Source organism: Bos grunniens, chromosome X (genome assembly GCF_055505025.1).
Source record: "Bos grunniens cultivar Pamir isolate PY7600 chromosome X, Bosgru_T2T1.0, whole genome shotgun sequence".
Lineage (NCBI taxonomy): Eukaryota > Metazoa > Chordata > Mammalia > Artiodactyla > Bovidae > Bos > Bos grunniens.
In genome coordinates, this window is record NC_141194.1 from 124,425,374 (window position 1) to 124,452,337 (window position 26,964).

A 26,964-nucleotide genomic window follows, 5' to 3' on the forward strand; every position below is an offset into this window, starting at 1 on the left:
GAGAATTCGAGGGATGGGGAAGCCTGGTGGGCTGCCGTCTATGGGGTCACACAGAGTTGGACACGACTGTTAAGTGACTTAGCAGCAGCAGCAGCAGCATGAGTGGACAGATGAAGGAGTCTTGGAAACAGTATGGTATAACGGAGGGAGCACAGGTTTTCAGATACATTCTAGCTGTGTACAAATTCAGCAAGTTGCTTAATCTTTTTGAGTCTCAGTTACCTTAACTGTAAGATGGGAATCATGACACATACTTTCCAAGGTTGTTATCAGTAGAAGTATTTTAAAAGTGCTCTACAAAGGGATCTGAAAAGATGCTTAACATCACTAGTCATTACGGGAATGCAAATCAAAACTACAATAAGATTCTACTTCACATCCACTAGGATAGCTATAATCAAAAAAGGAAAATAACAAGCACTGGCGAGGATGTGCAGAAATTGAAATCCCAATACACTACAGGTGCACATGTAAAATGGTACAGCTGTTGTGGAAAACAATTTGGCAGATCTTCAATAAGTTAAAAAGAATCAACACATGACCTAGAAATTACACTCCTAGGCATATGCCCAAAAGAATTGTAAACAGATGTTCAAACAGAAACTTGGACATGAATGTTCATTGCAGCACTATACACAATAGCCAAAAGGTAGAAACAGCTCAAATGTCCATCAACTGATACACAGATAAGCAAAAAGTGGTATATCCATACAATGAAATACTATTCAGTCATGAAAAGGGATGAAGTACTGACACATATTACAACATGCATGAACCTTGAAAACACAATGCTAAGTAAAAGAAGCCAGTCACAAAAGATGACATAGTATATGATTCCATTTATACCAAATGGCAAGAATAGGTCAATTTAATAGATTTGAGACAATAAATAGATTAAGGATTACTTAAGGCTAAGGAGTGAGTACATGGGATGTGGGATAATGGGCTGTTAGCTAAAGGGTTTCTTTTTGAGGTCATGAAAATATTCTAAAATTGAGCATGGTGATGGTTGCACATATCTGTTAATATATTCAAATCAGTTGAATTGTACACTAAATGGATGTATGGCATGTAGTAAGTAAGTAAGTGTTAGTCACTCAGTTGTGCCCGACTCTTTGCAACCCCATGGACTGCAGCCCACCAGGCTCCTCTCTCCATGAGATTTTCCAGGCAAGGATACTGGAGTGAGTTGCTATTTCCTTCTCCAGGGGATCTTCCCAACCCAAGGGTCGAACCCGGGTCTCCTGCACTGCAGGCAGATTCTTTACCGACTGAGCTACATGTAGAATACATCTCAATATAGCTACATAAATAAACAGTATGTTCTACAGACAGTGATGTGTCGGTAAAGGTTTAGCATCTGGCTTTCAGAGAAATAAAGTCGTGATTTGTAGTGTTTGATGATTTCCATGGTAAAAATACTCCCTTGGCCAATTTCAAGTGATTAATGTGATGTCAGTCAACATGGAGTTGTAAGGAGTTGTGTGGCAGCACACCATTATAAAGTATTTGCACTATACATATACAATGGGCTTAGATAATCATGGATAATAGAAAAAGGTGATGAAATAATTAGGAAGTGATGTGTTTTGAGTATTTATTACCTTTTTTAATATAATTCATTTAACTGTACACTTTGCAATTCAATTTTTAACCATCACTTGCAAAATTCCTGATAACACAACAAACCAATACACCAGCTCTCACAAACCAGTACAGATTGTCTCTAGACTGTCTCTACCACACTGTACCACAGAACACTCTTTTTGAAGTTCACATGAGCAGCTTCCAGAAAACTGCCACCTTTTGCATTCCTCTGGGCCAAAGCTCTATAAATTATATGGTCATTACAGTTTGATTTGAAGAGGTTGCTTTCTCCCCCTCTAATGCTGATATCTGAGCATGGCAGAAATATTTTCCTAAATGTGGAAACATAATCCTACTTTCTGTCAACTCCATTTTGAGGCACTTTGGCCACATCTCTACAGCCAACAAGCAATACTAACAGTTCAAGGAATGCACCAGAACATACTTGATGAACCAACTCTCTCTCTAGCTGACCCACAGGCTCTGTGGCTCCCTTCTGATTCTTAACCACCATCAAACTCTGGTTTTTTTCATCAAATTTCCAAGTCTTAATTCAATGAAAAGCAAAATATAAATTTGCATTTGAAAACTCCACAGACCCTAACATTTCATGCAGAGACATGGGAGATTTGAAGTGTTTGGTACTTTGAATATCCAATACTCAGCAACCATACATCAGTTTTAACCACCCAAGTCCTCCACTCACGTGTCATAAAACAGAGCAGGCCATTTCAGTGTTCCTGGCACCTGACGCAGCACCAAAGTTAGGCTGTGAAACTCTAGAGCCTTTAAACAACTTGATTCAAGAAGAGTTTAGTATGGTTCCAAAGATGAGAGGATTTAAATCTTTCTGGCCCTGAGGATGACAGTAAGCTAAGCAGCTATGGAGAGTGGGCTCTGTAGTTACCCATATGCTATTGGGGTGGCTTAGAGCAAATTATTTAGATTCTCTGAGCTTCAGTTTTCTCATCTATAAAATAAGGAATATTAACAATACCCACCTCACAAGATTGTTGGAGAATCACATGAGATAAGGTGTATAAAGTTCCTCATGTATGAGTGATAACACATTTTTAAAAATTGCTTAGGATAGGGAAGCAAAATCGTGTCTCTGCTAAGCATCTGGACTATAAATTCAGAGTCAGTCCTAAATTCAAATTCAAGCCCTGCCTGTTTCTGAGTGACTCTGAGTAAGCCACAGCTTCTGTCTAAGCCTTTGGTTCCCCATATATAAAATGAGGTAAATGATAGCACAGTGTTCATTAAATGAGCTGGGAGAAGTCAAGTGCTAGGTACACTGTTAAATCCTCAGTAAATGAGAGCTGCTAAACTGCCATGAGGGGATGTACACAATTCTGCAAGCATTTGGAAAGAGCTCACATCGTGTTCCCATCACAGAGGGACAGAGGGGCGAGAACACTGATTACTCAAACACAAGGGTATGCTGATGAGAGCCAGGACGTGGTGCTGGGAGGCCTGATGATTCCCTTAGAGAAAGGTGAGTATTCTAATGCTGGAGGTGGGATCCTGGACACCCAAACCATTCGCTTTGGGTTTTTTTCCCCTGGGGACTTATTTTTACATACAGTTTTATTTAGGTATAATACATGTAGATTCAACTGCAAAAATCTAAACAGTACAATTTGATGAGTTTTGAGATAGGAATACACCACGAACCATCAACACCACCATCAAGATAGAGAACATATATGTTATCTCTAAAAGATTCTTCATACCCTTCCCTCTCTCTTCCCCCATCTCAACACAACCACTGATCTGCTTTATGTCACTTAGTTTGAATTTCTGGAATTTTACATAGTAAGGAATCTATATAGTATGTATTCTCTTTGAGTGGCTTCTTTCGCTCAGCATAATTATTGTGAGATTCAGCCATGCTGTTGTATATAGCAACACTTTGTTCTCTTTTCGGGTAAGTAGCCATCACCACACTCAATTTTAGAATATTTTCTTAACCACAATGTGTGAATATACCATTCACCTGTTAATAGACACTGAAGTTGTTTCCAGTTTGCATCTTACAAATAAAGGTTCTATAAACATTCATGTACATCTTTACATGGACAAATGCTTTCGTTTCTTTTAGGAATGGAAAAGCTAAGTCGTATGTTCAGTGTATATTAAACTTTTTTAAACCAGCCAAACTTTATCAATGTGGCTGTTTTATTTTACATTCCAAAAGCAGTGTATCAAAGTTATAGTTGCTCCAAATATCCTTGCCAATTATATGGCAAGGATTTATGGAGAAACAGGAAGTATTGTGATGTGTCTTGGTATGATTTTCATGTTTCCTGTGCTTGAGTTTTGCTGAGGTTCTTAGATCTGTGGGTTTATAATTTTTATTACCTTTGGGAAAGTTTCGGTGATTATCTCTTCAAATAACACTTCTGTCTTCCTAACTTCTTCTGGGGCTCCACTTACACTTATATTAGGCTACTTGAAATTGTCCCACAGCTCACTGTTTCTCTACTTATATTTTTTCTCTTCATTTTGGACAGTTTCTATTTCTATGTCTTCAAGTTCACTAAACTTTTCTGCTGCAGTATCTAATGTGCTAATAATGTCATCTTTGTATTTTTATCTCAGACATTATATTCTTCATCACCAGAAGTAAGATTTAAGTCTATTTTCTATCTTCTCTGTCTCTCCTTGACATACCTACACTTTCCTCTACCTTCTTAAACATACAAAATACATGTTTCAAGTCACTTTACTTTTTTTTGCCCAATTTCATCATTCATGTCTATTTCTATTTAAGGATTTTTCTTCTTATTATGGGTTGTGTATTTTCCTATTTTGCATGCCTTATAATATTTTATTAGATTTCAGACTTTGCAAATTTTACCTTCTGGTATGCTAGAGAATTTTGTACTCCTTTAAATATTTCTGAGCCTTGCTTTAAGTTGCAGTAAAGATACTTGAAAACAGTTCAAGTCTTTTAAAGCTTGCTTTTAAGCTTTGCTACATGGAACCAGAACAAACTTTACACCAAGGTTAACTTGGCTCCACTGCTGAGGTAATCTTCTTTGAGTACTCAGTCTAATGCCCTGAATATTTCGAGTTTCTTCTCTCTGGCTGTCGGGAAACTGAGCTATTCCCAGTCCTATGTGAGCTCTAGAAATCACTCCACCTACCCTTTTGGAGTCAGGTCTCCATAGCTCTCTCTCTGGGAAGCTCCTCTATGAAACATCCCTTGCAAATTCTAGCCACCCTTATCTACCCCCCTGAATTCTGACCTCTGTCTTCTCAGCTTGGGCAGACTTCTAGGTTCATCCTGGGTTCCGAGCTGGTAAACTCTGTCTAGGTGGTAAACTGGGGCAATCGTAGGGCTCACCTCATTTGTTTCCCTTCCTTGACAATCACTGTCCTGCACATCCTATTGTCCAATGTGGGACAACCATTATTTCATATATTTTGCCCACTTCTTTAGTTAGTTAAGAAGGAAGGATAAATCCATCCCCTGTTACTCGTCCATGACCAGAGGCAGAGGTCCAGTTTTCAGTTTTTAAAATAGTTGAGGTGGATTAGTTTGGGGATTTTTAATAACATCAAGATATAAAATAGATGGAATCAGTCAAAACCTGACAGGACCCTTGGAGATTACCTAACACTACCCCCACTTCATTTGGTGGACTAACAGAACTGAGATCAGAGAGGGGAGGGTATCTTCCCAGAGTCACACACCTAATTCTAGCCACAGAATTAGGACTAAAAATCAGGTCTCCTGCTCTTTATTTGTATTCCATCTGGTTATTTTCTGCTGATTTTTTCTTCCAAACCATTTTATTTGGATAGATACAGCTTGGAAATCTAGACCTTCTGTCCTGCCCAAGCCCACTGAGTGGGAAAAATTAGCTCACACCCAGAGGGTATTTAATTTCATGTGATTTTTGCAATCACAATCCCTAGGGTTGGCCTAAAGTGAATACCAGAGCAGCTCATAACACTGAAAAACTTAAAATACCCCCACGGGTAGGCACTCCAGAACAAAACCACATATTTTTCCCCATTGACTTATTATGAACTCACTATGCAGGAAGGAGTGTGACTTAGAATTTAGATTGGCTAATTTAGTCATTTCACCACCTATGGGAACCATGTATCCTACAGAAAGAAGCCATTATCACTGCAACTGCATTTGTCTTACCACAATTTTAGCTATTCATCTGGATTCAAAAACTCTTTCTGGGCTTGGTCTCTGGGAGCTTTTCTTTCTGTCCTGCCTCTTGACTCTTCCAAGAAGCAGCCTAGGATACGCTCCTGCTTTGGAGTCAGAACAGGTTTTACATCTCAGCTCCAATACTTACTTGCTGTGTGACCTTGGGTAAAGTTACTTAACCTCTCTGTAAGGACTAGGAGGGTACTGGCATATATTGATTCTAACGCTCATTTCTCTTCTCATTTTAGCATCTTTGAAATCAAGATGCATATTGCCAGCAGTGGTGTGAAGGTTAAATTTGCAGTTTTTTATTCCTAATAGTATATGATGTCTTGGATTCTAAAAATACTGTATTAATCTCTAACGTGCAGAGTCCCCTCGAGGATTAAATAGGATAAAGCAAGCATACATACAGTGTGGCATGTGGTAGGTGCTGAAGGACTCCTGCACTCCCACTGTTACTGGAACCAATACCTGACTGGGTCCTGGGCCTCTGACTTCCCTCACCTGGCAGTTGGTACATGCGTCGGGGCAGTCTGATGAGGTGAACAAGTCTGGGAAGACCGGGCTGGCACACTGCTGGCTGGTGTTGCAACTTGTGGTTGTCATCAGGCCCTAGAGGCTTTCTAGTAGCTTCCTGCCCTCCAGTTCTGCTTCAATAACACCACTAGCCTGATCTTACCTCTGCTGCTAAGGTGACTTCTGGTGCCATTATCCCAGACTCTCCCTGTCTCATCCCAAAGAACCTCCACAGAATCTAACAAAGCTTGTCAGTCGAAGGGCTCTCCCAAGGCCATCGAAATCAGACCCTGCAGGGCCTGAAGCCAGATTCACATTCCCCAAGGCCCCCCACATACCTCGAGTTGGGATGCTGATACTTGCATGCCTTTGAAATTCAAGGACACCAACTCTGCTCCCGCCTGGAGGGAAAAAACGGAGAAACAGACACCTGAGGATTAATAAACCTCAAACAACTCCCTGTACAGAAAAGTGGCTTACATTTCTTCCTCAGGGCTTCCCCACCTTTTGCACTGTCTCCTGCAGGCAGACTGACTTTGGGTGCAGAGGCCTCATCGCACTCAAGCTCTCCCATCATGTCCCTTGGCACCAAGGGGTGTAGCTGCTGATTCCATGAGCCCACCTCTCTGAGGCACTTACTTCTGACATGTACCGAGAGGTTTTCTCCCTGTGCCCTGCTGGATCCCAGCAGTCCAGGAAAAATCTCAGGACCACAGTGAAAAAGAAGAAAGAGCAGGACAGACTAGACTAGCCTTTGTCTTTGGTCATTTCTCCCAGCTTGACAGTCTCCTAAGTGATTCGAAAATATGGAGTCTGAGTGAACTGCCACATGACAGTTCATGCCACCCAGGATTCTGCACCATGGCCAGTGTGAGACTGGGAATTAATAATTGTGAGTGACTATCATGGAAACTGTCTCCAAGAAAAACAACCTCAGTTATACCATTCAAACTTCAGAAGATAAAACAGGCCTAGCTCCCATCCCCAAAAAAAGACAAGAAATCTACACCAAATGATAGGACTTGAAATCCAAAGAACATCTTGAGGCCTGATTCTACACTTGCCTTGTATCCCTACCCAAAGGCATGGGGTGCAGTGCGGGGAGGGGTGGATCTCCATCCATCCCATCAATCAACTCAGAATCTTGTATCATCCTGGACCCTCCCCAGCACCTCCCCGTCCTTATCCCTCTCCACTGTCAATTTTGCTTGTCTAGGGGTCTATGCTCAGCCCCCTTGTTGTGACCTGTTGAGACTGTCTTGTCTCCTGCCACGGCCTTCTTTGTGCTCTTTCCCCATTCAAAGTCTTGCCCCCTCCACTCCCAACCCCAGATCTGCTTCTAGGAGACCCTAGAAAAACAGAACTCTTCCCACATGGCCCTGCACAGAAACCATCAATGAAAACTGAAAATCGTTTTTAAATAATATATAATCTTATCATACACTAGATGATAACTTATAACACATCCACCTTCATATTCTGAATTCATGTATAAAAAACATATAGGCCATTTTAAACAAAAGTATCTAGCAGACTTCCCTGGCACTTTTTAAGTGTTTAAGACACTACACTTCCACTGCAGGGGGAACAGGTTTGATCCCTGGTCAGGGAACTAAGATCCCGCAAGCAGCTGTGGCACAATCAAAACAAAAAATAGTATCTAATTTTATACTCTGATTTTTTTCACTTATTAAACCTTCAAAAAAATCAATGAACAATAATGGCAAAATACTTGTTAAGATTGCATGGTGAGAACAACAGGGAGTTATATGATGATCCTCATCATATTTGTGCATGTTTGAAACTGTGCATAATAAAATATATCCTCAACGGCCCTCCACGGATCTTGGGATCAAGTCCAAACCGGCATTCAGGGCCCATAAGGACTTGCCTCCACTCCATTTTTCTGGCTCACCTGCTGGCATTCACCATGCTGCAGCCTCTCTTGGCACCCAGCTCTCTGCTGCAGCCCTCTTTGCCCATGCATCTCCTTCTAGAACACATTCTCCCCGTCTGTCATGCCCAGAAGGAGGCTCATCATCCCTTGGAAACCAGATGAAAACAACCCCTCGTCTGGACCACCTTCCTGGGCCACCTTCCTGGACACGACTCTCTTCTGGGAGGCAGAGGGAGTTACAGTCTGGTGTTTGCTGGCCTGGTAAAGAGCAAACAATCGATGTGCATGTGTTTGGGAGAGACCCAGAAAGTCTTAGTTAATAGTGAAGTGAAACTCGCTCAGTCATGTCTCACTCTTTGGGACCCCATGGACTATACAGTCCATGAAATTCTCCAGGCCAGAATACTGGAGTGGGTAGCCTTTCCCTTCTCCAGGGGATCTTCCCAACCCAGGGATCAAACCCAGGTCTCCCACATTGCAGATGGGTTCTTTACCAACTGAGCTACTAGGAAAGCCCCTAGTTAACAAAACAGGTACATTTACTTGAATTTCTGGCAAGTCAGGTAATCTCGCTCGGCTTCTGCTTCTGTCTCTATAAAAATGAAGATAATAGCAGCACTTATCTCACAGGGCTGGGGTAAGGATTCGACGGTATTCTCTGTGTAAACAGTTTTCCCACAGTACCTGGGGGTGGGTGAACCAAGAGACTGACTTATAGACAGACTTCAGTCAAATACTAGAGTGGATAATTGAGCAGCTCGTCTTAGAGGAAATGCTCCCAAGGCCTACAGGAAAGGAACTGCTCTTTAGCTCTTGCTGGGAGCTAGAGCAAATTGTGGCAAATCGGTGATATCAGAGTCACTTCCTCTCAGAGTCCCGGGGAGGTTCATACTTGAGGGAGGGTGGGAGTGAGGCGGGGGGAGGGTCTTCCAAGGTCGAGGCCCCAGGCCCCGGCTAGCTTTCTGCTTCTCTTCGGAAGACGCGTGCCAGTCTCGGGCCTGGCCCTGGACCGAAATCCGGGGGGCTAGTCGGCAGGAAAACCAGCCCCGGTGACGCTCCCCAGTCTGAGTCCCCAGTGAGCTCGGACCGCCCGGGGCGCTGATGCCGGGTGAGCGGCGCTAAGCGGCCCGACGCAGTGCCCCCCGCCCGCCCGCTCCTCCGGACGCCCGCGGCCTCGTGCGTCAGCGGCGCGGGCGGGCGCGGGGGGAGGGGGGCGCCGCAAGGTGAGGGCCCCGCGCAGCCTTAAGACGCCGCGCGCCCCCGCCGCCGCTTAGAGCTCGCAGCGCGCCGCGCCGGCCGGACGTGCGGGCTCGGGCGCCCCGGCTCTCGCGGCTCGCGCCGCCAGGTTCCAGCTAGCGGCCGCCGGCGCCTCGGGAGGCCGCCCGGTCGAGCGCACCGCGTCCCGAGGGACTGGCACGCAGCTCCCGCGGCGCGACGCCTCCGGCAGCAACAGGTAAGCGGCCCCAGCCCTGCTCCCTGCGCCCAGCCGGACCCCCATGTTCTGGCGCCCCGGACGCCCCGTCCACCGCGGGCGTCCACCAGACGCCCCGCGTGGAGTCCCCCCCCCCGCCCCAACCCCCGGCGCGGCCCCTTCTCGGCCAGTCCCTAGCCCTCGCTTTTTCACTCGCACTTTCCCTCGTCCCCCGCCCCTATCGTCTCGATGTGTTCTCATTCTTTCTCACATTCTCTGCTTCCCATCGTCTCTTTTTAATTTTTTTCTATCTCTGTTTCCCCCTGTCTCTTGCCCTGTCTCTCCTTCTTCTGTCTCTCTCTCATTGGCTCATTCATTGACTCTAGGTCTCTTTTCTCTATCATTCTCTCTGTCTCTGGGTGGCTCTCATTCTGTCTCTCATCTTTTTCTGTCTCTGTCTCTTGATGTTTTCTTATTCTCTTTCTCTGTCTGCCTCTCAATCTCTTGGCGCTCTCTCTCTCAGACTTCTCCCCCACCACCTCCGCCTCTTCCCCGGCTCTCCCCAGCTCACCCATCCCTCCACCCGCCACCGCCGAGGCCGGGTGGGCTGGAGAATGCAGACAGGATGCCGAATTGGGGGGCGGGGGGCATCCGCAGTAGGCATCCCCCCTGCATCCAGCCGCTTCTGAGCTGTGAGAAACTAGGAGGTTTATCCGCTAGAGCCCGCGGCGGCCAAGGCGGCAGCTGGTTTCCATGGTAAAATAAAGTCGACAGAGAGATAGGGATCAGAGACAGAGATCCAGCCAGAGATAAACCGAGGTGAGAGATCATCGGAGAAGGATAGTAAGAGAGACTGCACACACACTCAAACATACCAAAAAAAAAAGTGTTTCGCGAAAGTCCCAGAGAAGAGAGTGAGAGACAAAGAAGCTGACTCCCTTTAAGTGCACACGCTGGAAAGAGTCTGAGTAACGCAGAGGCAGAGATAATCAGGAGACACGGAGTAGATCCTGAGGGACACGGGCAGATAGTGATAAGGAGAGAACTTAAGGCGCAGGGAAGACAGAAGCCGCAGGGGGGAAACAGGGAGAGACACCGAGGGGAGAGGATCCGAGAAATTCAGAGCAAGAGCAGCGAGAGATGGGAGACGCTGAGAGACAGAACCCGAGAGAGAGAGACACGGTGACAGGAGAGCTGGAGAGATGCGGAGACGGTCAGAGACACACATTCAGCGAGTGATACTGAACAGGTGCACCGGGGACGCACGGAGATTGTCAGGGAAATAGACTGTGGGAGAAAAGTGGGGAGACAAGACAGCATCAGGGGAAGACGCATAAGCGCACGCACTAGCAAGCGACAGAGACAGTGACTGGCAGAGACACAGAAACGAGAGGGCATCAGAAAGAGACGGAAGGCGAGACAGGGACAAGACCCAGAGAAAGACGACGAGACGCAGAGACGCGCGCGCGCACACAGCCACGGAGAAAGTGCGCTGGCGAAAGCAGAGAGAAACTGAGGCGGAGAAGCTGACCGCGAGTGGGAGGGCGAGAGGGGAGTAACAGAAACGGAGGTGAGAGGAGAAGGACAGACTGGCAGAAGAGACACAGCGTACACGTGCTGGCAAGGGTCTGAGAAATAGGGACAGACCCCAGAGTGAGGGACAAGGGTGAGACAGAGAAAACCGGTAACGCGCGCACGCACACGCACACACACACACACACACACACACACACACACACACACACGAGATACAGGAAAAGTGCGCTAATTAGAGACTCTGGGGAGAAAAAGACAAGTGTACACACGTAAACAGGCAGGGATGGAGCGCGCACGCGCATGCGCTAGCGGGAGGGCGCAGGGAGAGATTTCTGGAGAAACCCAAACTGCGAGACCCCCAGAGAGTGTGGTAGGCGCACGCGCCAGCTGGAGACAGCTGTGGGAGGGGTGTCTCGGAAACCCCCCAAAAGAGGGAGAGGCAGAGAGACCCAGAGAATAAGAGAAGGATTTAGAGAAACTGCCCGGACGCGGGGGAGAGACGGGGGCACGCGCACGGGGTCCCCGGGGCTGGGGTCCTGCAGCGCTGCTGCCCAGCGTGGAAGTACCCACCCCACCCCCGCGCCCCAAGCAGGGGGACTAACCCAGCCCGCGTGTTTCTTTCGTCCCCAGCCTAGGCGCTGAGTGTGTTCCGTGCGCCCCTTCGCCGCCCGCCGGGGCCGGCCCGGCGCCCGCACCTGTCGCCCTCCTGCCCCTGCCGCCATGGCGTCCACCTGCACCAACAGCACGCGCGAAAACAACAGCAGCCACGCGTGCATGCCCCTCTCCAAAATGCCCATCAGCCTGGCGCATGGCATCATTCGCTCGAGCGTTCTGCTCATCTTCCTCACCGCCTCCTTCGTGGGCAACATAGTGCTGGCGTTCGTGCTGCAGCGCAAGCCTCAGCTGCTGCAGGTGACCAACCGCTTCATCTTTAACCTCCTCGTCACTGACCTGCTGCAGATCTCGCTCGTGGCCCCCTGGGTGGTGGCCACCTCCGTACCCATCTTCTGGCCCCTCAACAGCCATTTCTGCACTGCCCTGGTTAGCCTTACTCATCTGTTTGCCTTCGCCAGCGTCAACACCATCGTGGTGGTGTCCGTGGATCGCTACCTGTCCATCATCCACCCTCTCTCCTACCCGGCGAAGATGACCCCACGCCGGGGCTACCTGCTCCTCTACGGCACCTGGATCGTGGCCATCCTGCAGAGCACGCCCCCACTCTATGGCTGGGGCCAGGCTGCTTTCGACGAGCGCAATGCCCTTTGCTCCATGATCTGGGGGGCCAGCCCCAGCTACACAATTGTCAGTGTCGTGTCCTTCATCGTCATCCCGCTGATTGTCATGATTGCCTGCTACTCTGTGGTGTTCGGGGCTGCCCGCCGGCAGCACGCGCTGCTCTACAACGTCAAGAGCCACAGCTTGGAAGTGCGAGCCAAGGACCGGGTGGAGAATGAGAACGAAGAGGGCGGCAAGAAGGATGAGTTCCAGAGTGAGAGTGAGTTCCACGGCCAGGATGAAGGTGAGGTCAAGGCCAAGGTGGACAGCGAGGAAGCCATGGAGGGCAGCAAGAAGGCCAAAAAAGGGAGCGTGGAGACTGGTGAGGGGAGCATGGAGGCCACTGGCAGTGAAGAGGTCAGAGAAAGCAACTCTTTGGTGGCCAAAGGCAGCACCAAAATTCAGAGCAGCAGGAAGGCAGACAAGGGCCGCCTAGAGGTCACCCAGTGCAACATTGACCTGGGTGAAGATGACCTAGAGTTTGGTGAGGATGACCTCCATTTCAACGAGGATGACATCGAGGCGGTGAACATTCCAGAGAGTCTCCCAGTCAGTCGTCGAAACAGCAATGGTGACCCCCCTCTGCCCAGGTGCTACCAATGCAAAGCTGCTAAAGTGATCTTCCTCATCATCTTCTCCTACGTGCTGTCCCTGGGGCCCTACTGCTTTCTAGCAGTCCTGGCCGTGTGGGTGGATGTCCAAACCAAGGTACCCCAGTGGGTGATCACCATAATTATCTGGCTTTTCTTCCTGCAGTGCTGCATCCACCCCTACGTCTATGGCTACATGCACAAGACCATCAAGAAGGAGATCCAGGATATGCTGAAGAAGTTTTTCTGCAAGGAGAAGCCCCCCAAAGAAAACAGCCACCCAGACCTGCCCGGAACCGAAGCCGGCACCGAGGGTGGAACTGAAGGCAAGATCGTCCCTTCTCATGATTCTGCCACTTCGCCTTGAAGTTGGTTCTAAGGTAAACCTTGAACTGTTCACAGAATACAGGAGCAGCTTTCTCTTAAATGGACCATCCACAATCGCGTTAATGCCAACCCATACCATTCCAGGCAAAGGTTCTGCACATGCCCCTCTCACCACAAGGCAGATGCATATATGGAAGAGGTAGGAACTGGGGTCTTCCCTAAAAAGTGTGCCCCTCAAAGAATAAACTTGAGGATTCTGACTGATATTTCTCTCCCTCCCCCCCAAAAAAAAAGTTATTAGGCTCTAAATTTCTTAAAGCAACAAGGGCTATCCAATTTGGACATGTGCTTGGTATTATGTCTGTCTCCCCAGAGCTACCATGTATCAGTTTTTGCTCTGAGGGAAAAGGAAGATGATGCTGGTGAACTTAAGGACTTGTGAGCTCATGGGAAGGGCTCCAGCATATGTTCAACTGAAAGAAAAGCAATGGACCAAGTCATTCACGGAGCCCAGGAAGCAGAACCTGAACGACTGATCAACGTATTAGCCAAATTCTAGACTGAAGAGCCCCCACAATCTGGTGCAAAGACTATTACAGAAACTAAGGGCATTGTGTAGTTAAAAGACCAAGAAGGTTTCTATATCCTCCAAAGGGATCCAGAAAAGTGAAAGAAGATAATAGAGCATGTTTGAAATGGGGAGCTAGTCCAAGGGAGAAGATAGGAAAATCACACATCTGTGGGGCTAAACAGTTGACTTTTCTATAAAATCCTGGGTTTGGGCATGGGCGGAGGCCACAATTGTTTTATGCAAATGGAAAATTGTCTATTGACACTGAACTATTTTCTGTCTCCTATTTGAATAATAGTGGGACAGAAATCACCACTGTTTTACAATTTTCCCTTTGTGATTGAATTGAGATGCTCATGAGAATCCTCCAAATCACCTCTGCCAGTCACTTGTCCTACAAAACTCACACTGCCAATCAAGAGAGATATGTCCACTAGAAATGTCTTTTGTGTCCCTGAGATCATAAACAACACATATGATCTCCACATGGGGCAAAAGTAAGGCAGGATAAATGTTTTCCTTCGTCCAGGCACACCCATGAGTCTTTTCTACCTGTGACCATCTCTGAAACCTGTAAGCTCTCCACAGATGTGGTAGAGAAAAATAAGAGTTGGGAATAACAGAGAGGATGCTTTTTCAATACCTGGCCTATTACCTGACCTGTTCCAAACAATGCTAAATCGAAATATTCAGGTCAGACTTATCCTCATTATTTCTGTCGAAGTATATCACTTTGGGAAAACCTTTACAATATCTAAATCATCCTTAGGGTCAATACAGAGGAAGAAATTTCAAATCCCAAACCCTGAAATCACTTTGAGTGGGTATATACTTGTGTATTTCTGAGGGCACAGACCATATTGACATGACCAAATAACATGGAACCAAAAAATGGTCAAGACAGTGTTTTGATCCTCCTGAATATCACATTAAAGCAACTCTGTGATCAAGTGTTCAGGCAGAAATCCAATGTTAATATGGGTAGAGGGAGAGGAAAGAGTATTTCATGGAAAAAATGGTTGATCAGGTGCTGTATATAAAGACGGCCATATTCAGGGTTTAGTCTCATTCTTGTGTGATGACCATGTCTGTATTAGAACTGAAATTTCTTTCATTTAAAAGCCAAGCTCACTTATATTTTATCTCTTCCTCCTGACAGATTCCAGCATGAGCATCTCAAGGGGGAAGAGGTAAACAGCAGTCAGTGTATTTGGGCTGTGAATAAGTCTGCATGGAATTTGACATTGCCATGTTCAGAATTTAGGAAATAAATTTGGGGATAGTCCCAAATAGCATTGAGCTGACCCATAAATTTGATATATCCATGAAAATCATATTGATTTCAACCCCAGTAATTTGGAACTTGTGGTAATTCAGACAAGACATGGGGGCTAAAGTTTACCTTTGTAAATCATTTATTTTTATACCAAAATGTGAATTAACAGTCATAAATTTATGATACCAATTTATTGCCAAGCTCTTGTATCAGTCTGTCCTCAAAGGATTTCTGGGTGAAGAAATGGCCCATGTGACCAATCCTTCTATGGGGGGAGGGGTTTTGCCTTGAAGATCAGTCATGGTCAAAGGAGTTTGACGTAGTGGTAGCCTGTCCTTTAAGTAGAAATGCTTACCTGGGTAGGAAACAGGTTTTCAAACATAAGTGTCTCCAAATATTTTGTTGAAACTGAACTTCTTGTTTTATTTTTAAAGCGCAACCCCTTCAAAGTGTATCAGAGAAAATTGTTTGCCAAAATCCCAAATCCAAATGGAAGCAGAACCTGTCCGAGTGTGGTAAGTTCACTTAACACACACAACATCCTCCAGGGCACCAACACTCACCAATTTCCTTTTTCAAGTTCCTCTTTTCCCTAATTTAGTCATTGTCCATTCTCATAGCAAATTGGATTTTTCAAAGTCGAAAACCTTTTGAAAATAGGGGACTGGGAAAAGAGGACCTTTGAATTAAGAGCATTCTGCTTTGCTGACATCTTCTTAACGAACAATAGGGCCTCTAGTGAGCTCGGAGATAGCAACTGCTTCAAATTGTATGCTATTTTGAATAAAACACTATCAACTTAATGAGGTTTTACTGCACATACTGTTTTGTCATTTGAAAATCTGAAAGCACACACAGAAGTCATCATTAGCCTCACAGATCCTCGTGTGCAATAGCTTTCCCTAAATGTTTTTAAAGGAGGTGTTCTTCTGCCAAGGCCACTTCATACATGCAGTATAAATCCCATTAAAGTCCAGGGGCCAGACAAACCAGACTTTGAAATGATGTGGTTTCCAATTTAATGATTTCCTTATTTAAAAATAATAGAGCATCCAGTTTGCCAAGGAGTCGCAGGTGCTTTGACTAACACACCAATTTCAACAAGCTTGGGAAGGCAGTAATAAGGAGCAAGCCCCAGGCTTCTGTGACTTTTATGATTGCAAGGGTCCATCTTCTCTATGGCACCACAAATACCAGCTGCTTGGAAGTCCTGTGTACTTCTGGCCCCCTGCCTACCTCCTGCCATTATGCCCACTGCCTTCACCTCCTCCCCCTGCTGTGCTGGCCCTTCTTGAAGCTCTGTGTGCTCACTCACCCCCATTCATCCCCTTCCCACCCAGAGCTGACAGGTTCACAGGGACCCGGGGGCCCATGAAGCAGGGAAGAACAGAAGTAAACAGAGGGACCAGCAATTAAAGGTATTTTTCTGTCTCCTCCCCCAACTCCAGTCCAATTTAAAGATGAGGGGATATCTACTTCAAATTCAGCAGGTAAGGAAAACTGCCATTTTATCATAGAGGGGGTAGGTACCTCATTTCTTATCAAAAAACACCCACTACAACACATCTTAGGGAGCACATTCAATTCTGTAGATACTATCCAATTATTTCAGCAAAAAAAGAAAAACAGTAGAAAAATTACCTATAAAATTGTAAGGTGCCTGATACTGCCTTATTTTCTACATAATTAGCCAATTAAGCTAGGTAAAGTTACTTCAAAAGATTTTTTCATACTACCTAAAGAGTAACATGTAAGATTAAACTACACTTTCTTTTTAGACTTTGCCAAAATGCTCTTAAAACTATCTGAAATATACCATTTGGAAGAGAAATATTATGCATCATCTGGTCATTTGAATGCTCCAAAATAAAACCCTCAGAGGTCGTTAAGATCAAACAAAGAGAGTACCAATGTCAACTTGTGGACTGAATATTTTTTTTCTCATAACTGCCCTCTCCCAGATTTTGAGGGAAAAAAAAAATCAAAAAAGTGTTTTCCCCTCATAATATCTTTTTTATTGTATTCTTCTTTAAGACAAACCCTTGTGCTGTCAGGAGAGGCTGCTCTAAGCAAAATGTCTTTTCCCTCTAGAGCAGACAAACGATTAAAGGAACAGGTGGCTGTGAGCCAGTCACCAAGATAAGGAGAGAAAATCTGGTCAGTCATGGCTTTTAACCCTCTCGGTCCTTATCTCTGTCTCTCCTTCTCTATGGGCCAGACAGGTGCTCCTGGCCCCTCTCAAAGCCCTTCCAAGCTGAGGCATGAGGAGACAAAAGCAGTGAGCCACAAACAACAGATCATAGCTTAGAAGTCAAAAAAGGAGAGAGACCCTTGCCATAAATTCTTTCCAGTTACTTACAATCTCTTCCTCTAAGGCAAAGGCCCAACGTGCTTACAGCAGTCTTCTGCTAAAAGCAGCACTGCTGACTGAAGGAAGAACTAGGAAAGCTAAAATTCACAACTAAAGTTCATTGCTCTTTGTTAAAAAGTAGAGTAAGAATCCTCAAGGTCAGTGAAGGTTGCCAATAGTTGTCAAGTATTTTCATCACTGCCTCTCAAAGCTCACCTGTCTCAACGTCTACACACCAAGGGGAAAACACAGTAACTTGTACACTCACAAGAGGTTTGCTATGGCCGAGAATTCCTTCCTGGATCTCTCTTGTTCTAAAATACACGCAAAAACAAGATTGGTTTCAGTTTGGTGCTTCAAAGTTGAGTGGATTCCCCACCCCTTCATCTGTGCTACAACTTTGATGTTAAAACTTTTGGTATTTTTGTCCGTTTCAGTGGTGTATTCCGTTCTGTAGTAATTCTTCTAAATGTAAGCTATTACTGTATATAAAATATGTGTTCTTGGAGATAAGGTGCTAGATATTAGACTGTACGTGTCTATAGATTGTGTCACCCTCAAAAATGGGTAGTGCGTCCATGTAAAGTTAGTGAATCAAATGCATGCACAATTCTATTTGTGACCCACACCTTGGTCAGTTTCCAAAGTAGAACATAGTATATTTGTGTTTAAAGTTTTCTTTTTAAAGTGTATACTACAGGATGTAGAAGAGGCTCCAAGGTGGAGTGGCAGGAAGTGGTGCCTTTCATTTCTTAAATCCCTGGTACAGTATACGACAGGTGAGAACTGATTCTCGTACAATTGGTCATTATGGCAACTTAATCATCTTGGCTGAAGTTGTCACTGGCAGTTCAACGACACGCTTGGCACTGGCACGCCTGTTTTCCATTCATTGTATAGAATGCAAAATGAAAAAGACAATCCTTTCATCCTTACAAAGCAAAGACCCCAGGACAGGCTATTGGAATCCTGTTAGCAGGATGGAAAGAATGATGTACTCTCAAGATCCAACCAGTACCTGACTGTGAACTGACAGTTTGCATTGAGCAGATCTATATTGTGACCATCTCTCCCCTCCCAGAGCAGTACCACAAACCAGAAAAAGGCTGCTCTGTTTTTTTTTTTTTCTTTGATTGATTGCCTGAGAAGAGCTTAGATGGGTAAATAGATAAAGAAGTAGTGGGACTCCTCCAGGAGTCCCAGCTAAGATGTTTGAGAATTACAATCATATAGCAGCAGCATTTGCATCAGACAAGAAAAGAGAACTATGAGATGAGTTCATTATATTTTAAGAATAAAAATAGTAAAGCTAAAAGCTATATATATATTGAATAATTTCTAAAACTGCCTTTTAATACCAAATTTTATGTGCTGTTTTTGAGACTGAAAGCAGGAGGAAAATGCATTCAGTCAATAAACAGTTTTCTTTAGCATTTTGAATTTGAATTTTTCCTTTTCCTTTTCAAAAAGTATTTGCAATTTAAAAGTGCCTTTTCAAAGGATTGCCAAACTACAATCCTGGGGCCAAGTTCCCACTGGCACAACTTACCTTCAGGTGCACAAAATGGGTGGACTTAATCCTCCTCCCCCCAGCAAGAAGAGAAACCCCTTCACACCCCAGTCAAATTCATACATCAATACTGTTACATAGATCAGGAGTCTCAGAGACTCTGCCCAAGGACAAGGTTTCATATATTGGTTGACTTCAATTGGATCCTTTCTAAAATGGTTACAGCGCATGTTCTTGCTGGACAGGAATAATGGACTCCTGCTTGGGGAATGCAGAGAGATTGATGTTTGTGGTTTAACTAAATATTATTAAATAATGTTTGTGTTTCTTAAATAGGTGCTGTTAATCTGTCCTTGGTATATTCTTCTTAAATATGCTAAATAAAGTCTAATTTTAATGCGTATCTGGTTATTGTTCCGAGCTCCATGGGAAAAACATAAAGGAGGGAGACACATAACCAGTTCTCCATCCCTTCTCTTTTGGTTAAACAGAGGAGACAGGGGAGAAACTAATCAGAGTACATGGTAGAATGAAATATGTGGGCTCCAATATTTTTGCATTGTTTTTCCAATATAAGGAATATGCAGTGGGAGGGGGAGTGGTCTTCAGGGGCTTGCTGGAAGAGGGGATTCTGCTTAGCCCTCCCAAAGTGAGAGTGGTCAGATTTCAAAAATAAACTTATGGTCACCAAACGGGAAAGGTGGGGAGGGATTAATTAGGAGTTTGCGATTAACAAATACACACTACTACATATAAAATATATAACCAACAAGGACCTGCTGTATAGCACAGAAAACTCTACTCAATGCTCTTTTCTAACATATATGGGAAAAGAGTCTAAAAGAGTGGATATATGTGTACGCATACCTGATTCACTTTCTGGTACACCTGAAACTAACACAACATTGTACATCAACTATTCTCTCATATAGGGACTTTCCTCGGTGGTCCAATGGTTACGACTCTACCCTCCCAAATGCAGGGGGCCCGACTTCGATCTCTCGTCAGGGAACTAGATTTCATATGCTGCAACTAAGACCTGGCTGTTTGTTGTTTAGTCACTCAGTCATGTCCAACTCTTTTGTGACCCCATGGACTGTAGCCCACCAGGCTCCTCTGTTCATGGAATTTCCGAGCCAAGAATACTGGAGTTGCTATTTCCTCCAACAGGTGATCTTCCCGACCCAGGAATTGAACCCACGTCTCCTGCATTGGCAGGCTGACTCTTTATCACTAAGCCACCTGGGAAGCCCCAAGACCCAGTTCAGCCGAATAAAATAAATATTTTTAAAAAACTATAATCTCATATAAAATTTTTTAAAAATGGCAAACTGAGGGTGGGTGGTCAGAGTGGAAAAATGGGGCCAGATGGCTTGTGGGGCTCTCAAACGCCAGCCTTATTCCAAAGGCCATGAAGTTGTGGGGTGGGGGTGAATAGGCTTTAAGAAACAGTACTGCCCAGCACCTGGATCACCCCCACTGGGCTCCTGGCCCTGCTGTCCTGCTACTCATGAGCAGGACACCTCCCTTGGCACAATTAAGCCACACACAGACCATTCTCACCACCACCACCACCCCCCCCACACACACACAATCCAGTTCCAACTCACCAGGGTTTATGTAACAAGAGGCAGGACCGTGTTCCCTCAAGCCCCAGTTTAAGAAAATGGGTCTGCCTCTAACACCAACCGTAACATGAAAGCACGGGGCACAGATGAGACAAACAAATATGTCTAAAACTTAAAGAGTCTACTAGTTCCTCTCAAGTCCAGGTGCTTGACCTACTGGTAGCCCTTCTTCTCCAAATCTTATCAGTGGTGGTATAAGGAGCTGCTCCTTGTACCTCTGAAGCAGCCCTACAGAGGTTCAGGGAGCTATCCATGCCCATTTCAATCAAAAGAAAGTGCCCTCCCTTCTCCATTTTCACTCCAAAATTAAATTGAATACTTACCTACATGCTGTATTTCAAGATGTTAAAAGATGGCTGCCTTATTCACACAGTCACCTTTAACCCTGATCTGTGAATGCCCACCAGGCAGTGACCTTCTGCTATAGAAATACTTTTACTAATACCTTCTAACAAGCTACCAGTGCAAGCAAGTGAGCTCAGATAAAACGATCAGGCAGCAAACCTGGTAGGAGCTGAGTCCCCTGAAGCTGGAACAATGCTTAATGCAGAGTATTTAGAGGAGAAGGGGCCTGGTTCCAAGGCATCACCTCATAACAGCTCTTCCTCTCAGGCAGGGTTTAGGGGTCAGCTTTCGATTATGAGACTGAATGCGAGAGGTCTAAGAGGATCTGAAAATCCCACTGTCAAGAGACAACTCTGACCGTCTGTAGCCACTCCTCCCCTCAGTCTGCTCCAGGCCCCAGTCACAACCCTGCTCCTTCCAATATAGAAGAAGGCCTACTACAGGCGACCAAATGAGTTTCTTCTTCCCCAATGCAACTAGTCAACTCTTCCTCCCTCTCCTACTCTCTTTCAGAATGCAGTTCTCTGACCTTGTCCCTCTTCATTCCAGACTCTCCTTCAAGAGCCACACCACCTCTTTGATCCCTGCACACACCAACATGTATTCCTCAGCTTGAGGGCGACTTTGAGAACATTCATGAATTGAAGGGTATGTATAGATGGTTTTTAAATGTTTACCTCAATAAGACAAATATTTATCAATAATATTTACCACAAAACAATGTATGAATTTCATGCCATCTCCCCTGAAACTGCAAGCTCAAAGAATATTTGCAATACAAATTCCCAATATTTAGGGAGTTGTGACACCTGACTATTGTCTAATAGGAGCAAATAAATCCAAGAGAATTGACTTCAAAGATTTGTTATCTACACAACTAAGTCAAGCTTACACACTCTCAGCACATTCTCCAAGGGCAGCAAGCAAAAACAACAGGCAACTAAACAACCACGAATGTACAGATTCAATTGAGTAATAAGACAACAGGATCTGGTATTTCATAAACTCTGTATGCTAAACCAATGGATATTTTTAAGTGATCACCCAGATACAAAGGTGTAATATTGTTTGTACAATCAACTTAAGTTGGAAAATGTCACATTTTACCTAACATTTATTTGACAGTAGTTTTGATGTTCTGAACAGACGAGGAAGAAAAAGAAGGGGAAAAAACCTTCTCAACTGAAAAACCAATGTACTTAAATTAAGAAAAAGTACCTCCCTTGCTCTGATTGTTTTAAATTAAATACCCTTTTATGGTATCATTTCAGGAAAATAGTACTTAGAATAAACCTACTTGCCACCTTGATTTTTCTCCCATACAATCGCATTTTGTGTTACACAAACTGAGGCCAGACAGTGAGATTTTTTAATTGATATATATTTAAAAGCATGCAATTGGAAGCATATGTATCTCTGTAGATGTCCATATAAGATACAGATACATATTCAAAGGCAAGGGTGACGTGCCTTGAAGCCTTTGGCGGGATTCTTTAATCCACTTTCACCACGCTGTAGATTTTAGAAATAAAAATAAAACAGGAAAAAAATCCAACAGTTCCTGAAACAAAATGAGAAAGATCTTTGTTAACCAGACATTATAGAAAATCAAAATAGCTTTCTCAAAAATGCAAAGCACGTCAGTTTGGAGATGGAGTACTGATTCTCTGCATCTCAAGACCTGTACTTTATCCAGTAAAAATCACCAGGCTCTCTTGCTGAGCAAAGAGGATGAGCAGCAGGGCTGGAGGCAGTCACCTGCAAAGGGGTGTGAGAATCCATTTGATTGAACACTGCAGGTCTCTAACCAAAGCAAAAAACAAGTAGCTTAAGTTCTCTATTTCAAAATGGATACAAAAAGGTCCAAGGCTACTTTTCTAACACAAGAAACTTTGTATAACTTGCTTCAATTTGGAAAATGTAAATAACCATTATCATTATGCATAGCAAAATCAGGAATAATCTTGGGACTTCCTTCGTGGTCCAGTGGCTAAGACTCCGCTTCCCACTGTAGGGGGCCCGGGTTCGATCTCTAGTCAGGGAACTAGATTACACATGCCACAAGGGTTCACGTGTGGCAACTAAAGATCCTGTGTACCACAACCAAGACCTGGCGCAGCCAAATAATTTTTTTAAAAGCAGGAGTAATCTATTTACTTATATAATCAGAGCATATATTAGTTTTCTAAATGAAAGTTTTATATTATTAAGCTTGAGAAACATCCCATCTCTGGGGATTTATCCTAAAGAAATGATCCTATAGAGAAAAGAATGTCATGCAAAAAATGTTCATAATACTGATTTATAATATTGGAAAACTACAAACAAGCCAAATGCCCCCAAATGATGGACTAAGATGAAATAAGAGAGGCAGCAGAAATGTCAAATAGAGACTTCCCTGGTGGTCCAGTGGCTGGGACTCTGAGCGCCCCTTGCAGGGGGCCACGGTTTGATCCCTGGTCAGGGAACTAGATCCCACGTGCTGCAACTAAGAGTTTGTATACAGCAATTAAAAAAAAAAAAAAGATTCCATGTGCCACAACTAAGACCAGCGCAGCCAAATTAATTGATTAGTTTAAATTTTTTTATTTAAAAATGACAAATATAAAGATATATAAAGCAGCATGGGCCAATCTTTTTTAATAACATTTATTTATTTTCCTTTTGGCTACATTAGGTCTTCGTTGCTTTGCTTAGGCTTTCACTAATCTTCATTGCGATATGCGGTTTCTCATTGCAGTGGCTTCTCTTATTGTGGAGCACAGGCTCTAGGGCTTGTGGGCTTCAGCAGTTGTGGCTCACAGGCTTTAGAGCACTGGCTCAGGAGTTGTGGCACGGGGGCTTAGTTAATCAGAGGCATGTGGAATCTTCCTCAGTCAGGGATCAAATTCGTGTCCCCTGCACTGGAAGGTGGATTCTTATCCACTGTGCCACCAGGGAAGTCCTGGGGCAATCTTTATAATATGGTATTAGGTGAAAAAAGCCAGGTCTTAAACAACTTCCAGGTTATCACACCTATGAGAACATTACATAAGCTTTAAACCCATAGACTAGAGCACAGCATAAATGAAAGAAGATACTTTCCTATTTTAGAGTGACATGATTATGGACAAATTTTTCTTTAACACAGAATTCCATTGATGTTCATACTATAAAAATAAATTTTCAAATGACCTTAATGTTCAATGACTTAACTGAAGAAAATTCTAATAAGATTTTGATCTAATAAGATCAAATCCCATAGTCTAAGTGGGGCACCATAAGACAAGTCAACCATCTAGAAAAATATCTTAATAGCAAGATCACAGAAAGCTTTAGGCAGGATTTGTTACATTTTTCTATGCCAATTTCTAAATTTAGAATAACTTTCCATCCTATATACCATCATGCCACTTCCCTCCCACTCTTTACAGCTCCTTGTCAGTTAATAGGGTATCAAACCAGTCAATCCTAAAGGAAATCAGTCCTGAATATTCATTGGAAGGACTGATGCTGAAGCTGAAGCTCCAACACTTTGGCCACCTGATGAGAAGAGTCGACTCATTGGAAAAGACCCTGATGCTGGGAAAGATTGAAGGCAGGAGGAGAGGGCACAACAGAGGATGAGATGGTTGGATGGCATCACCAACTCAATGGACATGAATCTGAGCAAACTCCAGGAGATAGCAAAGGACAGGGAAGCCTGGCATGCTGCAGTCCATGGGGTTGCAAAGAGTCGGACATGACTGAGCGACTGAACACACACATGGTATAGTGATAAGATTATGGGCTCTAGAGGGACACAAATGTCCTCTGTTGGTTATTTGTTGATCTTAGGCAAGTGAGAGTCTTGCCAACCCTCAGTTTTCTAAGCTGAAAAATGGGGATGATAATACCTTTTCCTACTTTTGTCTCCCTTTTCTGAATCCAACAACTTCAAAGGTTCATGAGATAACATATGTCTGAATCTAAAACACTCCTGATTTCCATTTGCTGCATATTAGTCCCATAAATTATGAAAATGTCTATGAATTCTCAACTTTTTGATGCTCTACTTAAAATACCAAAATGTGTCCTACCCAAAACACAAAAATTCATCAGCCCTCACACTGTTCTGAGAGCTGACTGAGCTAAAGAATCTGGACTTCAGAGTCACGCAGACGTTTAGCTGGGTGATGTAGAACAAGCTACCTTTCTCCTTTGTTCCTCATAACTGAAAAGGAATCATACTCCCATCCACCCAACAGGCTTGACCTGAGGCAAAAAGGACAAAATACATTGGAGTGTCTGTCAAAATAGGCACTCAAGAAATGATGTTCTGATCAATCACTGATGTTCTGATCTGGGGTTGAAAAGTATGTTCACTTGGGATTTATTCGACTTAACTCCTCAATATCAACTGTAGCCTGGAATCACCTGGGAAGATTTAACAAATACTATTGTCTGGGTCACACCCTCAGCTATGCTACTTAACTGGTTGAGATGCAGCCTGAATGTCAAGATTTTTTAAATCTCCCCAGGTCCTGCTACTATGAAACCAGGGTTCAGAACCTCTGGGCTAGCCTATCTGTCTTCCTTCCTTCAATGTTTCCTTCCTTCCTTTCTTTCTTTTTCTTCCTTCCTTCTCTGTAAACAAACATTAAATATTAAGAAAGGTGTGGAAATTTCTAAGGGCCATTGAACCACACAAGTTAAAAGCAATGTAAAGGAGCAGGCTTCCCAGGTGGCTCAGTGGTAAAGAATCTGCCTGCCAATACAGGAGATGCAAGAGACATGGATTCAATCCCTGGGTCGGGAAGATCCCCTGGAGGAGGAAATGACAACCCACTCCAGTATTCTTGCCTGGAGAATCCTATGGACAGAGGACCCTGGCAGGCTACAGTCCATGGAACTGCAAAGAGTCAGATACAACTGAGTGACTCAGTAACAACAAGGGATCTGGAGAAATTAAAAAAAATTTTCTACAGCTCAATTGCTGGTACTACAACTTAAGGATAGAAAAAGGGAGATGGAACAAAAAGGGAGAAGTATTATACCTTTGATGTCTTTGCCTACATTTGTCCCAGGACAGAGAAAGTACTAAACCAGTACTAGAAATGTCCTAGTTTCTTTCTAAACTTCGTAACCTTTTCTCATTAGGTCAGGAGACACATTACAAAAAGACAAACCAACTACCGGATCTTGAATGAGGCAGTCCAAGACAAGCAGAGAAGCTCATTTTCCCCCATCCTTTCCCTAAATGCAATTCTACAATGAGAAAAACAAAATTCACAGCCTGATCTAGGACTGGCATCCAATACACATTTCCTCCAGGGCCTTCCCAAAGTCTTCATGTACACTTGAAAAAGAAGAAACTAGCTAAATAAAACATTTTGAAAGTCTATCACATTCTATTCAATATAAACAAACCTTTAAAGAGGCTTTCCACAGCTACTGTGGGGACTAAATTCCAATATATATTAATTTGAGAATTGGCACCTGTGACTAAGACATGCAGAAAAGATTTTCCTAACATTGGAATTAGAGCCATTGCACAGAAGAATAAAGAGAAAGCTTATTTGGAGCAAAGGTCTTAGGGACCTTGACTCTCTTCAGCCATATTTGATTCAGTTTTCAGTAAACACTTTCTCTGGGCCTGGCACTTGCCAGGTAATGTAAAGGATAGAAAAAGTGGCTCAGGGACTTCCCTGGCAGTCCAGTGGTTAAGACTTCTCACTTCCACTGCAGGGGGTGCAGGTTTGATCCCAAGAGGGGGAACTCAGATCCTGAGTGCTGTGAGGTGTGGTCAAAATGTAAAAAAGTAGCGGGGGGGACCTCTGGTGGGGAACAATGTCAGTGGCTAATCAACATATTGCTGCTTATATAGAGGTCACAGTCAGAGACTTGGAAAGGACCCTTGACTCCAGTCTTTCTCACTTTCATATTTTATCAGTCACCAAGACCTTCCAATTCCAACTTGGAATTTGTTTGAAGTGCAAATATTTTA

General features: G+C 44.1%; 2 protein-coding genes across 21 annotated transcripts in view; one reads left to right on the forward strand and one right to left on the reverse strand.

The window, feature by feature from the left end:
- Positions 1-9,112: 9,112 nt before the first annotated feature.
- On the forward strand, positions 9,113-19,135 carry GPR101 (G protein-coupled receptor 101). 6 transcript variants are annotated; one of them, XR_015159425.1, is made up of 5 exons: positions 9,114-9,633; positions 11,758-13,372; positions 15,050-15,080; positions 15,601-15,681; positions 16,507-19,135. XR_015159425.1 is itself a non-coding variant. In XM_086388795.1 (4 exons), the coding sequence occupies exon 2, from the start codon at positions 11,848-11,850 to the stop codon at positions 13,357-13,359; it is 1,512 nt and encodes a 503-aa protein (XP_086244921.1). In that variant the 5' UTR covers positions 9,114-9,633; positions 11,758-11,847; the 3' UTR covers positions 13,360-13,372; positions 15,050-15,080; positions 15,601-16,329. The 6 variants fall into 6 exon arrangements, 3 of the variants coding, with proteins under 3 accessions (XP_086244920.1, XP_086244921.1, XP_086244919.1); XM_086388795.1 differs by lacking the exon at positions 16,507-19,135 and having other exon boundaries at positions 15,601-16,329; XR_015159424.1 differs by having other exon boundaries at positions 9,128-9,633; positions 11,758-15,080.
- Positions 19,136-22,346: 3,211 nt separating this feature from the next.
- The window catches only part of LOC147341293 (transmembrane 9 superfamily member 2-like), an 81,409-nt gene continuing 76,791 nt past the window's right edge, over positions 22,347-26,964 (reverse strand). For 8 of the 15 annotated variants that reach the window (XM_086389075.1, XM_086389077.1, XM_086389074.1 and 5 more), the window contains one exon: positions 22,347-22,560. In XM_086389075.1, coding sequence (XP_086245201.1) covers positions 22,493-22,560 — 68 coding nt within the window. In that variant the 3' untranslated portion in view covers positions 22,347-22,492. The remainder of the gene's footprint in view (positions 22,561-26,964) is intronic. The other 7 variants (XM_086389079.1, XM_086389080.1, XM_086389087.1 and 4 more) reach the window with 4 other exon arrangements.

Excerpts from the sequence above, each read along its gene's own strand:
- GPR101 (XM_086388794.1), top strand. The coding sequence starts at position 11,848 with ATGGCGTCCACCTGCACCAACAGCACGCGCGAAAACAACAGCAGCCAC.